The 15,351-nt window shown below is 58.2% G+C and overlaps 1 protein-coding gene across 2 annotated transcripts in view; it reads left to right on the forward strand.

Annotated features, from left to right (window-relative positions):
- Positions 1 to 3,182: 3,182 nt before the first annotated feature.
- MARCHF6 (membrane associated ring-CH-type finger 6) overlaps positions 3,183 to 15,351 on the forward strand; it is a 56,659-nt gene continuing 44,490 nt past the window's right edge. The window contains exon 1 of one of the 2 annotated variants that reach the window (XM_055119671.1): positions 3,183 to 3,244. In XM_055119671.1, coding sequence (XP_054975646.1) covers positions 3,226 to 3,244 — 19 coding nt within the window. In that variant the 5' untranslated portion in view covers positions 3,183 to 3,225. Of the gene's footprint in view, positions 3,245 to 4,742; positions 4,792 to 15,351 lie in introns of those variants that run through there. The other variant, XM_055119629.1, reaches the window with a different exon arrangement.

Consider the following 15,351-nt stretch of genomic DNA (forward strand, 5'->3'; position numbering starts at 1 on the left):
CCAGGCCTGGGCGTCTGGCACTGAAGGGCACCTGCTGCCAGGCTCTGGTCTTCCTTCATCCCCGGAGCCAAGTGACCTTCACCATGGGCCTACCTGGCCGGCTGCACGGGCAGCAGAGAACACCGAGTTCTCCCCCCCCCCCCCCCCCCCCGTCCCCGGGCTCACAGCAGGCTGCTCTGCCCGCTCCCGCAGGCCCGCGTCTGCTCTGGGAGCCCCCGGAGAGAGCGACGACGTAACAAGAACGTTTAGGTGGTGGCAAAGGATGAATCAGGCAGTTTTGAAATCTGGAGACCTGGGGTTGAACATATCTGGCTTTAAATCCGGTTCCTCTCGAGTACGTAAGGCCCAAGCTGGCTATCAGCTGAGTCTGAGTCCTCATCTGTGAAATGGGTATACTATTAACTTCCCCGGATTGCTCCCGAGGCTCGCTGGAAATAAGAGGGAGTCTGGTTAACTGTTATTATTGTTATTGTTCAAAAATGAGACGTGCGTTCTCTCAATATAGCCTTTTACTCACTGTATTGCCTCTGGAAACCTAATGTTACCTCAGTATTCTCACGGCATAGTGAACACACACAGACACACATGCATGCGTGCGCACGTGCTACGTATGTATGATGTTTTATGTTTGTTTGGATTAGAGGAATCTCTTTTTATTTTCCCACAAATAAATTTTGAACCAATTTTAACATTGGTCTGTTTCCTTCATTAAAAAGTGTGGCAAGGGGCTGGAGAAATAGCACAGCGGGGAGGGTGTTTGCCTTGCACACAGCTGAACTGGGTTCAATTCCCAACATCCCATAGGGTCCCCTGAGCACCGCCAGGGGTAATTCCTGAGTGCAGAGCCAGGAGTAACCCCTGTGCATAACCGGGTGTGACCCAAAAAAAGAAAAAAAAAGTGTTTATGAAAAAAAAAAAGTGCAAGTGAAAATATTTCTGTGTGATACTGGTACCCATCAGAACTACCCGAAAACAGTGGTAATTCTAATTGTAAAGGGCTTGCATTGCCGTGTGGAAATGCTCTCTCCGCTTCCCATGGAATTGTCCTCGTTCTTTCAGATTCTAGTTATTTTGGCACAAACATTTGGGTCAGAAACTGGTTAACTGGGAATTTTCGCCGGAGACTGGAGGTCTAACAGAACGCTGGGAAGGTGTGACCTTGGGCACTCTGGCCCTGACCTACAGCCGAGGGAGGAGGCTGCTGATGGCCTGCGAGAGCTGAGGGTGGGAGCAAAGCAAGCGACTTCAGTCTCACAGTGCCCCGGCGCCCAGCTGCTCCCGCTGCCAAGGTTCGGTCCCGCCCACAGCATCTTCCTGTCTTGGAACCAGTTAGTTGGTTCCCTGAACAGGGCCACTGCGAGGTCTGACTGAGGTCTCAAGAGAACCACGTGAAGCTCATTCACATCTCAGGAGATCAGTGAAAGTTGGTTTATTACATCCGACCTCCACAGGTAGGAAAAAAAAAAGGTTGGGACCGCTCTAGAAGTCCCCTTGGAGCATCAAAAAGGTAGAAAGCAGCAGAAGGAACAGAGAGAGGAAAGAGAGGCTGCGTGGTGGTGCTGAGAGGTGCTCGGGGTGTGATGGGGAATGAGCCTCCTCCAAAGCCCAGAACGAGGGAGTAACATCAACCTAACGAAGGGGGTTAGAACCAGCCTTCTCAAGGCCAGTCCTTGAAGGCAGCCGGTCTGGCCCAAGGATTTCAGTCCTTTCCAGCCTTGGGTCACACCGCCCAAACCTTACCTGTGTGGCATCGGCCAAATCAGTGAGGTGTAGGCTCCTGGCTACTCTCCTGGGGCTCTGGGGAGGGGTCTGCAGCTAAGGTTCACCAACCCATTCTCGCAATGGCATTTTGCACAGGGGACGAACACAAATCCTTTTATTGGGTCACACCCGGCAATGCACAGGGGTCACTCCTGGCTCATGCACTCAGGAATTACTCCTGGCAGTGCTCGGGGGACCCTATGGGATGCTGGGATTCGAACCCAGGTCGGCTGCGTGCAAGGCGAATGCCCTACCGGTTGTGCTATCGCTCCAGCCCCCGGGACACAAATCCTTTTAACGGGGTCAGAGCCCCCCTGGCTGTTACTCAAGCACTTATCCCTAAGGTGCTGGGCATTCTGAAGTGCTCGCAGGGAGAGCAGCGCCGAGGGTCGTGCTGAGCAAAGGCAGCGTCCCGGTGGGAGGCAGAGCCGGCCACCCTTAAGCAGTGCAGCAACGAGTGACACTGTGTCCAGCACCTTCTCCCGCGCAGAGCCGGCCACCCTTAACGAGTGACACTGTGTCCAGCACCTTCTCCCGCGCCTCCCTACCAGCCTCCGCTTGCTCTGGGTGGCTTGGCTTTGTTTGTTTTCTGCTAGTAAGCAACACGGAATCACGACCCGTTTTATCAGGCGCATCTGAATCAACTTCCTCTGGGCGGAAGCGCCAGCCCCCACCCCGGGCGGTCGGGGGCAGAGATCCGCAGTGCTCCCTTCCACCAGTGCTCCCTTCCGCCGCGCCGGCTCCCCGGGGAGCCTGGTCACGCGGGGGGTCGCCACTGTCATCAATCCCGTGCCTCTTTTCTTCCCCCAGCCCTTCCTCCGGATGCCCGCGCGAGAACTGCCCGGGGCGGCTCGGGGGGGGGAGACTCCCGGCCCACCCGCGCCCCCTCCCCTCCGGGCCCACCGGCAGTGTCCAGCTCGCACCCGACACCCGGAGCACGGGATCGGGGTCTGAGCGGGACTGTCCGCCCGCCCGTCGGGGTCCCGGGAGGCTCTGCAGGACCGAGCCGAGGGGACCCCTGGATCCCGCCCTACGGACCCTCCCGCGGGGCGCAGCCCACACGCCGCCCCCGCCCCGCTCCAGTTCCCGCGCGCTCCCGCTCCCCCGCGCGCTCCCGTTTCCCGCCGCGCTCCCGGCCGCGCTCCCGCTCCCGCGCGCGCTCCCGCTCCCCGCCCCGCTCCCCGCGCGCGCGCCGCCGCCGCCGCCACCGCCGCCGCCGGAAGTGCCGTCCGGTCGTTGGCGGCCCCGCCCCTTCCGGCGCGCGCCCCGCCCAGGCCCCTCCCCCGCCGCCGCTCTGTCAGCCGCTCCCGCTCCTCGGCCGCCGCCCGCCGCCCGCTCGCACCTGAGCTCACGCACCTGCCGCGGCCGCCGCCCGCCGCGCCCCCCCCCCCCCCGGCCCGGCCCGCAGGCCCCGGCCCGGCCGCGGCCGCCTCGCGGCTGCGTCACCGCCGCCCCCCCCCCAACATGGACACCGCCGAGGAAGGTGAGCGGCGCCCGCGCCGGCCCGCGGCCTCGGCCCCTGCCCGCCGCCCGCCCGCCCGGGGGCGCCCGGCCGTTGGCCCCCGCGGGCCGCCGCCGAAGGTCACCCCGCCGCGCGCCCGCTGCCCGCTGCCGGCCCGAGCGGGGCCGAGTGCGGGGCGTGGGGCGCGGGGTGCGGGGCGCGGGGCCGGGGCGCGGGAGCTGGGCCCGGGGGCCGGGGCTGGGTCCAGGGTGCGGAGTGCGGGGCCCGGGAGCGGGGCGCGGGGAGTGGGGCGCGGGGCGCAGAAGCGGGGCGCGGGGAGCCCGGGGCGCGGGGCCTGGGCCCAGGAGCTGGGTCCGCGGTGCGAGAAGCAGGTCCCGGGGCGCGGGGCCTGGGTGCGGGGCTGCCCGGCAGCGGGGCCCAGGGCGCGGGCGGGGGGCGCGAGGCCCGGGGTCCCGGCGCCTGCCCGCCCGCCCTCCCGCCCCCCCCCCCGGCGCTCGGGGGGCGCCCCGCGGCCCGCGCGCTCCCGGCCTCCCCCGCCGCGCGCCCAAACTGCTCCCGACTCCAGGGCCCGGGCCCCGCGCGGGTGGCGAGGGCCGACCCGGCCCCCCGAGACCCGGACGTGGAAGGGGTCCCGCGGCGGAGGCGCTGGCGCGTTCTTTTGTTTGGGTGGCGGGCGGCGGCGTGTGGGGGCGCGCGCCCGGGTTTGGGGGTCCCCGGGAAGGTGGCAGGTGGGCCTCACGGTCTGGGCTCTGCGCCGGCGCTGGCGGGGGTTCCCGGGGGAGGGGTGCGGCTGGGGTGGGGGGCGGGTCGTCCCGGGCCTCCTCGCTTTGGGGAGGGGGCGCGGTTTGGGTCTCCCCTTTCCCGCGGGGCCCGCCGAGGGGACTCCACTTGCAGCCGAGTGGACTCGATCCCGGCCGCTTTGGAGGAGGGGGCGGGCGCGGGGGGGTCTCAGGGGATCCGGCCCGGCTAGTGTCTGTAACTCCCCCCCATCCCCCAGCTGGGCTGAACCAAGCCAAGCGGGGCCGAGGGTCTCGGAGCTATAGGGGCCTGGCCGCGCCCCCGTGGAGTCCCGGGACCTGGGAGGGGGTGGGGCGCTGTCGGAGCGTTTCCCGGGCGGCAGGTCGGACCGTGGGTGCCGTGGGTGCTGGACCCGCAGGCCCCGTGCGCCCGGCGGCCCGCACGGTGGGTTAGGGGAGAGCGCGGGCCAGGCGGAGCCCGAAGCTGAGCGGGATCCGGGAGAGATGTTTCCCGGGCTTCCAGCGCGCAGCCCCTCTTTCCTGCAAAGTTACCGTCGGGCGAGGAATGAAACGTAGTTGCCAACGTGCGCGGCCCCACGCCAGGCCCCCAACTAACGCGGGGTCTGGGCGCGCGGCGCACCAGGAGCGTTCTCAGCGCGGCGTGCAGGGGGCATGGGCGTGCAGGGGGCATCGGTGTGCAGGGGGCATCGCTGCCTCCAACCCGAGAAACAGAGGGGTCCCCCGGCCACGGGGCGCAGCAGCAGCTGGCGGCGAGGCACGGCTCCCTGGGCTCCGTGATGAGACGTTTACAGTGCACGCCCGGTAGCCATGGTGAGGCAACTTACCCTTGCCGTCTCTTTCATGGATAATGATTGATCTACCGAGACTTTGTCTTGCATGTGCTTAGGAAATGATGAGTCATGAAATGAAAGTGAATTTTTCTCCCCCTTTTTTGGGGGGGTCACACCTGGCGATGCACAGGGGTTACTCTTGACTCTGCACTCAGGAATTACCCTCTGCGGTGCTCAGGGGACCTTATGGGATACTGGGAATCAAACCCGGGTCGGCCGCGTGCAAGGCAAATGCCCTATCTCCTGTGCTGCTGCTCCAGCCCCTGAAAGTGAATTTTTAATGCTTCTCACACTTTTTGTAAAATTCAGCATTTGGGGCTGGAGTGATAGCACAGCGGGTAGGGCGCTTGCCTTGCATGCGGCCGACCCGGGTTCTATTCCCAGCATCCCATATGGTCCCCTGAGTACCGCCAGGGGTAATTCCTTAGTGCAGAGCCAGGAGTGACCCCTGTGCATCGCCAGGTGTGACCCAAAAAGCAAAAAAAAAAAAAAAAAAAAGTTTTCAAAATTATATTGGGAAAATACTGGAAGGATAGAGGTTTTCCTATAAAACGAAGATGCCAGAATTTTTGGCAACAATGTTTATGTACTCAGTTACTAACTGTGTTTTGGAGCCACACCAGGCTGTGTTCAGGGATCACTTCTGGTTCTGTGCTCAGGGGTCCCGGGAATGAGCCCTGGTTGGCCGCCCGCAAGGCCTAGGTCCTCCCGGCTGTACAGTGGCTGAGACCTCTTACTCAGTCTGTCGTTAGAGGCCCGCGTCCTTTCTCTCCCCTGCCTTTCCCTTCTCCCGCTCCCTGCTTGGGGCTTTCTCCCTGTGGGACCCCAGGAGCAGACCTGGAGTGTCTCCTTGAAAAGAATGTGCCCCAGTGGCTTGAGCTGCCCCCTGCCACCAAGGGCTGATTTATTGAAATTAAAAATGCAATTGGGGTTTCATCTGATTACAAAATAAATAGTTCTTATGTCAGGTGCATGGAAAATATAGCTAAGCAGAATTAAAACAAAACTTTAATCACATACTGTTACAAACACAGTGATGTTTACTTTCCTATTTTTAAAAATATTTATCTGAACAGATTAAGAATGTCACTAAAATACCACCATGCAAATTGAGTGTATTTTAAAAATAGCATCCTGCTTTTCTCTAATGGTGCCATATATGATTTTTTTGATAGTTTTCAGTATTTCTGGTTTGTAGTAAACAATACAGTAAAAAGTTGTTGGAAAATTGCTTGTTTGCCAGACGGATGTTGGCTTTTCATATTGTTTCTTATATTTTAAAGCTTCCTGGGGTGGGGGGAGCTGTGATAGGGAAGGGACGGCGGCGAGAGCGCTGGCCACGGGACGTGGGCGGGAACTGAAGGGCGGTGTGTGTACTGCGATGTATACAGGGCCCTGCCAGCGGCAGTCTGGTAAACCACTGTGCTTCGTAGGAAAGAGAAAAAGACAAACCTGCCTGCCGTAGTGGCAGGCTGTGGGGGCGGGGACTGGGGACATTGGTGAAGGGATTGGGGTCGGAACACTCAACTCCTGAAACTCAGTCGTGAATGAATAACTATAATTTATGGTGATCCAATTTTTAAAAAAGCTCTAAACTACTCAGTGCATTAACTCTGTGTGTGTGTGTGTGTGTGTGTGTGTGTGTGTGTGTGTGTGTGTAAAATGAACACATTTATACTCCATGCTTAGTACAGAGGATGGATGAGTAAATTTGGTGTGGGGAGGGTCCACACTCAGCCTTGCTTAGGAACTGCTGACTCAGTCACGGGGCGGGGTGGGGGGTCACTGCTGCCATGCACAGGGACCGTGTGGTGCCAGGGGTTCCCCTGCAGCCCCCCACGCAGGACAGATGCCCCATCCCTTTGAGCCATCTCCTGGAGAATCAGTCTTCCTGGGTGTTTGTCTGTTGTCTTGGCGGCTTGTGTGGGTGCGCGTGACTCCTGTAAACTGTGGGCCGTCCGGGTTCTGAGCTTCAGAACCAGAGGAGACTTAGCTGGGCAGCGCCTTCATTTTACAGTTTGGAGCCTGACCCTGCAGTGCAGTGTTCAGTTTCGGGAAGCAGAGTGCTCCCTGCCCAGGGATATTGCATGACACCAAAAAGGAAAAGCGCTGCGCTGTTGGGACAGGTGTGCAGACAAATATTGATGCAGGGAAGATGGATCACAGTGCGGGACCTTCGGGCCACCGACCGAGAGCTGGGCTTTCTCATTTTCCAGCTGACTCAGGACTGCTCCTGCTGGCAGAGCCTAGTGCAAAATCTTACTAGTTCTTTTTATGTAATGCTAAAGCGATTGTTCTTGATCTGAGTATGAAACATTCATTGAGAAAATATGACACTGAAGTATATTGCAATTGTTTGTGGCAGAAACCCAAGGTGACATGAATTTGTCAGAACAAAACTTGTCCTTGTTTTTATAGACTCACGTGGTCTTTCATCTGTGCTTGCAGACATGTCTGTCTCATTCTTGCCACAGATCAGCTTTCAGCCTTGGCAGCTCCTGACCAGGCATCCGTGCACTTACTTGACAAATGTTTATTGAGCACCTGTTACAAGCCAGATGCTATTTTATGCACTTGGGTGAGGCAGGAGAAAAAAAATAGACAAAAATCCTTTTCTTAGCGCTTACATTTTTGTTTTTGGCTTGCGGAAAAGGGAGGGCAGAAAATAAACGTGGCGCATAAGTGCCGCGCAGAGTAGTAAATCGGGAGGGAATAAGGAGTGCCAGAACATGAGGACAGGGTGGTGGTTTTAGACGCGGCCCGGCAGGAGGCCTCCCGGAGAAGGGGCAGGGCAGTGGAGGTGGACTTGCCAGGGCCCGTGGCAGGGGGCAGGGCCGGTGCAGAGTTAAGAAGGCAGTATGCCAGGAAAGCTTAAGAAGCACCAGGAGGGTCGGGAAGCAGTACAGCGGGCCAGGCCTTTGCCTCCCCTGCGGCTGGCCTGGGTCTTTCCCCGGCATCCCGCGTGGTACCTGAGTGCAGAGCCGGGACTGAGTCCCGAGCACTGCTAGATGTGGCCCCACAAGAAGAAGCCAAAAATCCAGGAGGCCATTGATGCTACAGGAGAGCGAACGGGCGAGGAGAGGAGCAAGTACGGTGAGACAGACACGGATCCTTGGGCCAGTCGGGGTGGAGAGGAGAGCAGGGATGGAGGACTCACTCCGTGACGTGCACGAGACAGAAGCTTCGGCAGTGTTATCCGCAGCCGCGTATTTCCTTGCCATGCTTTCACCAGCTCATTCACGGAATATCTCTTTCCTGATCTAAAATTCAGCATTCTGGGAGCCGGAATCCGTCATCTGCCTGTGATCTGGGTCGGGTATCTCGGCAGTGGTTGGGACAGTAATGAGCGAATAAACATGTCACAGGCGGGGGAGACAGCACTAAGGGTTGAGGCGCAGGCCCGGCCTGTACGCGGCTCTGAGCTCGCTTCTCAGCCCTGCCGGGCGCCAAGGAGCACTCCAGCACTGCGGGAGGGCCGGAGCATCCAGCAGGGGCCCCGGGTCCCGAGGCACCTGACAGACGATCCTGTCAGAGGTACGACATTTGTGGTTATGAAATAGGACTGAGACCTGGGCCTGTGGCGCAGGGCATGGTGACTACAGTTGAGAACATCGCCTCGTGTGTTTGGAAGTCTAAGGTCTTGAACGCTCTCACCCGAGAATCAAGTTGTGGACGGGAGTGAGTGCAGTCTTGGTTTTGTTTTGGGGCTGCTGAGGGGTCACTCTACGGAACCACTCCTGGCCGTTCTCAGGGCCCGGGAGTGGAACCCGGGTGGGTCGGTGCAAGGCAGGCGGGAGACGGTGCAGTCTTGTATGTGGGCCCGCCCAGTCTCGGTCCCGGCATCACTGAAGTTCCTGGGCACTGCCTGGGATGACCCCTGAGCCTTGAGCCCCTGCTCGCGGGTGAGGCTGTCACTGTGATGGTGGGTTTCACCTGACTCACTGTGATCCTTTCACGATGTACGTAAGTTGGTGCATAGATCACTTAATTGTGTCGTCGAAGCCAATGTTCCCTGTCAGTGCTTCCCTCCAGAGAGGCGTGGCTGGCCTGTCGGACAGCCTGGCTCTGGGGGACACTGCCGCTGGGTGACGCGGCTTGTTTGAGTCTTACTCACTCGGTAATGCTTCCAGTGTATTCCCTGCAGGATGGAGAGAACATATCCTTCACGTATGAAGTGTATATTACGTGCCGGGGACCCAGGCCCCTCCCTCTCCTGGCGGTGCTTGGCCTGCTCTGGTCCCTGAGCACTGCCAGGGAGCACTCCCCAGCTTGTGCCCAGGAGTACTCAGAGACTGCCAGGTCCATACACATGGGTGCTTGTGGGGGGCCGTGCCAGGGATTGACTCAGGGTCTCCCATGGGTACGCCCTGCGTGCTCTTTCTTGAGCTGTTTTCCCCGGTGGGAAAAGACAACGAGACCCTGAGGAACAGCTCTCACTCCGACTGTAGTCAGAATGTTGCAGTGGGAACAGCTCTCACTCACTCTGTAGTCAGAATGTTGCAGTGGGAACAGCTCTCACCCCAACTGTAGTCAGAATGTTGTTGCAGTGGGAACAGCTCTCACCCCAACTGTAGTCAGAATGTTGTTGCAGTGGGAACAGCTCTCACCCCAACTGTAGTCAGAATGTTGTTGCAGTGGGAACAGCTCTCACCCCAAGTATAGTCAAAATGTTGTTGCAGTGGGAACAGCTCTCACCCCGACCGTAGTCAAAATGTTGTTGCAGTGGGAACAGCTCTCACCCCGACTGTAGTCCGGAATGTTGTTGCAGTGGGAACAGCTCTCACCCCGACTGTAGTCCGGAATGTTGTTGCAGTGGGAACAGCTCTCACCCCGACTGTAGTCGGAATATTGTTGCAGTGGGAACAGCTCTCACCCCGACTGTAGTCCGGAATGTTGTTGGAGTGGGAACAGCTCTCACCCCGACTGTAGTCGGAATATTGTTGCAGTGGGCTGTGCGACAGACTTCTATAGGGGTGGAAATTAGCACGGAGAGCCCAGAGAGAAGGAACAGGTCAGGATCGGTTACTCAGCGACCGGCAGTACAGGAAGCGAGGTTTCAAGGTGGTTGATTTCTATTGGTGTCTCATCCACAGTGATGGCAGGAGATGGGTTCGTTTGGTATTCGTTGAGAGAGCACTGCAGATGGGAGCCTAAGCAGCAAGGCAGATTTTCTGCCAGGCGTTTGAGGTCGCGGTGTGGGCAGGGCGTGTTTCTGGGGGGCTTGTCTTCTCAGTCTGCAGGCCATTGTCGTCTCACTTGCTGCTCGCCAGGTCCCCACAGTCCCCTCATCTTTAACTCAACTGTTTGTTTTGGGGGACAGCGCTGCTGTGCTCAGGCCTGACTCTTGGCCCTGCACCGAGGGGCCACTCCCGGGGTCATGCCTGGGCCAGGCGGGCCCCGTGCAAGGCCAGTGCCTTCCCTGCTCGGGCCCGTGGCGCTTGCTCTGGCTGCACCTGACACGCTCAGGGCTTACTCCCGGCGTGGTGCGTGGGGCCCCTGGGGGGAGCCATGTGGTGCTGGGGGTTGAACCCGGGTCCCCGCACGCAGAGCATGTGATCCCGCCGTTTTCGCGCTCTCCCTGGCCCCTGAACGAGCTTTTCAAAAATCTTGTCTGCAAAGACCCAGCTGTCACTTTGAGAATGTTTGCGTTTGGGGGGTGGCCAGAGTCCCTGAGCTCCTTGTCTGCCACGGCACACCCCTCCTCACCTCAGATGCCGGGTGCGGCCCTGGGGGCCCACGGTGTCCGGGCCGGCTGAGTCGAGTGGCAGCCCCGCGTCAACTCCTGGGACTCAGGGTGGGCCAGCTGCTCTCCTTCAGCTGCTGGTGCTCCAGGGAGGGCCCAGCTCCTTGTAGCACTCCTAGACGTGGCTGCAAATAAACACTGAAAGGTAAACGTGGAGGACCCAAATGACTTTCGTTATGTGTTTGCTGTATTAAAAGTGAAAACAGCTTTAAACTCAGCACACGGTAGTAAGACTAATCTTATGATAAGTGTATATTGGGAGACAAACTAGTAAAAATATTTCTGGGTATTTAGAAGGCCACTGAATTCTCACCTCTGCCCTGGAGTTGCGGGTTCCCTGTGTTTTGGCTAGAGTATGTGAAGATGGGCCTCCCAAGGTTTCGAAAGGCACTTGTCTTTTACGAGAATTTTATCGCTCTTTGTGTTTATCTTTTTCGGGGAGGGGCATGCTCAGGTGTTCTCAGGGCTGATTCCTGGCTCTGCCCAGCGATCACTCCACGCATGGCCTGGCTGGCCGTAGGGGTGCTGGGTATCAAATCTGGGCTGGCTGCCTGCTATACTGTTCTGGTCCCGACCCTTTTAAATATTTAGAATAGGAATCCATGTGGCCTCTGAACATATTCTTTCGTTTCTTTGGGATTGGGGGCCTTATCCAGCTGTGCTCAGGGCCGTTCCTGGGTTTGTGCTCAGGAGTCACTCCTGGTGGTGCTCAGGGGACCATTAGTGGTTCTGGGGACGGAAGTGGGACCCGCTAGATGCAGGGCACTTTTCTCCCCCCCCCCTTTCTTTCGCTGTGATCTTTGCCCTGTTGTCCACTGGGGTGTTTCAGCAGAACTTACTTAGCTGTGTGTGATTAAAGGCTTTTTTTGGGGGGGAGGGGTACACCCAGATTTGCTCAGGGGTTACTCCTAGCTCTGTGCTCAGGAATAGAATCCCATATGGTCCCCTGGCAACTCTCGGGGACCCTGTGGGATGCTCAGGAATCACTTGTGGCAGACCCCAAGGCGAGATGGGAATGCCCGGGACCAGCCTGGGTCGGCTGTGTGCCAGGCAGAGGCTCTGCCCGCTGGGCTATCTCCGCAGAAGTTCATATCACAAAACACATCAGTCTTTGCGTGTGTTTTTAAGTTCTGCTTTATAGAATTTCGAGCATTCACAAACTTGACCAACATAGTTAACCAGAGTATGGATTCCGTAGGCAGAAGTGTGTGGCCAGCGATTCTTTCTTTCCACTGGTGCCTTTGTTGTCTTGTCACTTGGCTTGTCTTTTCCGAGGGAGCCTCTGAAAGTGCAGCCAGACTCGCTGTCGTGGTGTTGACTGGCTTTGCTCTCCCGAGTCAGGATGACGGGCAGTAGCACTGCCTGTGAGCGCGGTGGTCTGCTGTGGGGTATTTGTTACCGCTCCTTCTGACTTAGGATATCGCTGCTAGACGTGTAACCAGGTTAACTGTCTTAGCGTCCCTGAGACATTTCTGTGGCGGAGCTTTTAAATAGGTCTGAGAGGTTTTTCGACTTACAGGTTGCCTGTTTTCCACCTTGATGCAGTCTTTGTTTTGTTTTGTTTTTGTTGCCAGCCCGCCGGTGCTCAGGACTCACGCCTGGCTCTGCGCGCTGGGGGCACCCTGTGGGGTGCGGGGGCCGGGCCTGCCGCGTGCAGGCAAGTGCAGTCCCAGAGAGTGCTGTCACTCGGCTCCTTTTCAGCGCGGCCGAACAGCCATGTAGGAAGGTTTCTCGGCAGAGACGAGGACGCTGGCTCGGTGCAGAGGCCTGGCATGAGTGAAACCTGGGGCCCAAACCCAAAACCAACACACCCCCCGACAATAAGGGGTGGAGCAGAGAGACCGTGCAGGTGGGTAAGGCGCTTGCCTGGAGTGTGGCTCGGTCCTGGTCCCACCCCTGCCACTGGGTATGGGCTCCTGAGCACTGTTGGGGTGGCCCCCGCGCATGGCCAGCAGGAAGTGCTGAGACCCACAGCCGGCAGTCAGAGCGGCGCAGGGAAGGTCTCCGTGGTCTGAAGCGGGAGGCGGAGAGATGTCTGCAGGGGTGTGGGGGAGCCACCGCCACCCTCTGGGCTGGCCCTGTGTGTGGGGAGGGTCCGAGGACACGTGTTCCCGAAGGAGCCGGATGTTCTTTTCCCTTCGTCTTTTTCCTTCCTGTCCTTGGACGGTGGCCGGCGCGGGGCCAGAGCTCAGAAGTGCAGACCACGCATGTGCTGCACCCCGCACCTCCCCTGAGGGGAGCCGGGAGGCGACGTGCTGTGACCGTCAGCGGGGGTGGTCTTCCTGGCCGGCTCAGGCAGTGTTCCAACACCAGGCTCACCACCAGGGCCTTTTCTTTCCCTTTGTGGCATTGGACACAGACAGCCCAACGCAACACACACACACACACACACACACACACACACACACACACACATCACACACGCATACGTATTTTTCCTGCCCAGAAGGTCAGAGTCAAGCGTGCAGCCCTGTGTGTGCCCTGTCACCCCCTCTCTGCATGTGCCCTGTACTATCACTCGGTCCTAAGTGCTAAATTTTTGAAAATAAAATCCCAATCAAAGGAGTCCTTCCTCCTGGAAGAGGGCTTGGCCGCAGTATTATAGCATCCTCCTGAAGGTCTTCTGAAGTACACAGATTACGGGAGGGACCCGGGGACACTGGTCTGGGAAACGCACATGGTGGAGGGACGGTGTTGGAACACCGTGTGACTGAAGCCTAATCACGAACAGCTTTGTCAGGGTCTGTCTCACACTGAGTCAATAATCACTGGATCACTGGATCACTGTCATCCCACTGTTCGTCGATTTACTTGAGCGGGTGCCAGTAAAGTCTCCACTCATCCCAGCCCTGAGATTTTAGCAGCCTCTCCTTACTCGTCTTTCCCAACGATTGGAGACTCTTTCAGGGTCGGGAATGAGACCTGTTATTGTTACTGTATTTGGCATATCGAATACGCCATGGGGAGCTCCCTGATTCAATAATAAAATATTTAAAAGTCCATCAAAAATAAAATAGATTGTTTTAAAATAGTGGATGCTCTGTGAGAACTAAACACCTATAACCTATAGTTTAATAATAAAAAAAAGTTGGGAATTGATAGCATTCAGCTAAATTCCCTGTTTATAGTGCTTCCCCCCCAGATTAGGAGAATTCCAGAAATTAGGGTGTGTATGTGTTCTGCCTCCAAGGAAGAATTATCTCCTTTTCCCATCAACCCTCATAAGACATTTTTAAAAAATTGCTTTTTACTTTTTTTTTATTATTATTAAGACACCCCGAGTTTAAAGTTACTCCTAGTTGAGTTTTGGGCATTCTGTGTTCCAGCATCAGCCCCGCCACCGGTCCCCTCCCTCCGCTGAAGACGCTGTTTCAAACCTCTCCCCACTGAGTCTCAGAGCAGGGACCTCTTTACATATTTTTTTTTTTTTGGCCCCACCAGGGCTGACACCTGGCTGTGCATGGGGATGACTCCTGGTGGGCCCGGGGACCTTACGGCGTGCTGGCCATGGACCCTGGCGTGGCTGCTGGTCAGGCAGGCGCCCTGCCTGCTGTCCTCTCTGGCCGTCTCTTATATCCTAAGACCCTAAGGACACTGGAGCTGGTTTATTTTTTGCTTTTTTTTGGGTCACACCGGGCGATGCACAGGGGTTACTCCTGGCTCTGCACTCAGGAATCACCCCTGGCGGTGCTCAGGGGACCATATGGGATGCTGGGAATCGAACCCGGGTCGGCTGCGTGCAAGGCAAACGCCCTACCCGCTGTGCTATTGCTCCAGCCCCTGCACACTGGAGCTGTTTTATTAGCCATGTAAGAAAGTAAAATTGCTAGCGTGCCAGTTGCATGTTGGTGCACAAACACTTTACAGGAGAACAACCCTGTATTCCACACTGCAGATATCGGTGGCAGTGGGTCTGCTTTATCTTTGCGAACTCTTCGGCCATTTGTCTCGTTGGCGGCAGCTGGGTTCTTTCATGTGCAGCGTCACCCCATTTCTGGAAGACTGACACTGGCGAGACAGTGCCGTGTCGCCCTTGGAGAGACGGGGCGAGCCACAGCTCTCGGGCGGGCCTCGGGCTTGGTCCTTCCGGGCTGATGGAGATGTCGGGTTGCATGTGTCTCTTTGTTGGTTCATTACGCGAAAGGAGTGAATGTGATTTTCTTCCTTCCTGTTTTCATTCTTTGGGCCACACTCGGTGGTGCTCAGGACTTAGTCTGGGTTCTGCACTCTGGCATCAGTCCTGGCAGCTCTCCGGAGGCCCCCTAGCCCCCCACTGCCTCGGAAATGAGGTTTTCCGAACGTCAGTGCCCCGCTCTGTTTGTGTGCGCGTTTTGCTCGTGCCCTCTGTGGAGAGGGGTGCCCATCCCGTCCCCCCAGCCACACCGGGGCTCCCTGCCGCAGGCTGGCAGTGTGTGCCCCAGGCCTCGCCCTGCACCTGGCCATCGCAGCATCCTGGCGATGGAGTGAGCGTCCTGCTGGCCCTGGAGAGCAGCGTCCCGCGGTGCCGTTTCCTGGACGCAGCCCCCTGCTGCCCCTCGCACAGTCCCTGGCTGGGCATGACTCCCCGCCCTGAGCGCGCCCACCCTTCAGGCGCTTCCGGCCGGGCTCCCACCGACCCGGAAGCTCCCAGGGCCCCCCTACCCGAGAGCAAGCCGTCCCTGGGAGCCCCCTCCCTGCCCCGCCCCTGCCTGGGCTGTGTTTGCGGCTCTGAGAGTGTCACAGGAAGTTGAGACTCAGCGGCAGGCGCTGCCCGGGTACTGCTGCCGGGAGTCACGGGGCGGACTCAGGGTTCTGTTC

Source organism: Sorex araneus, chromosome 1 (assembly GCF_027595985.1).
Source record: "Sorex araneus isolate mSorAra2 chromosome 1, mSorAra2.pri, whole genome shotgun sequence".
Lineage (NCBI taxonomy): Eukaryota > Metazoa > Chordata > Mammalia > Eulipotyphla > Soricidae > Sorex > Sorex araneus.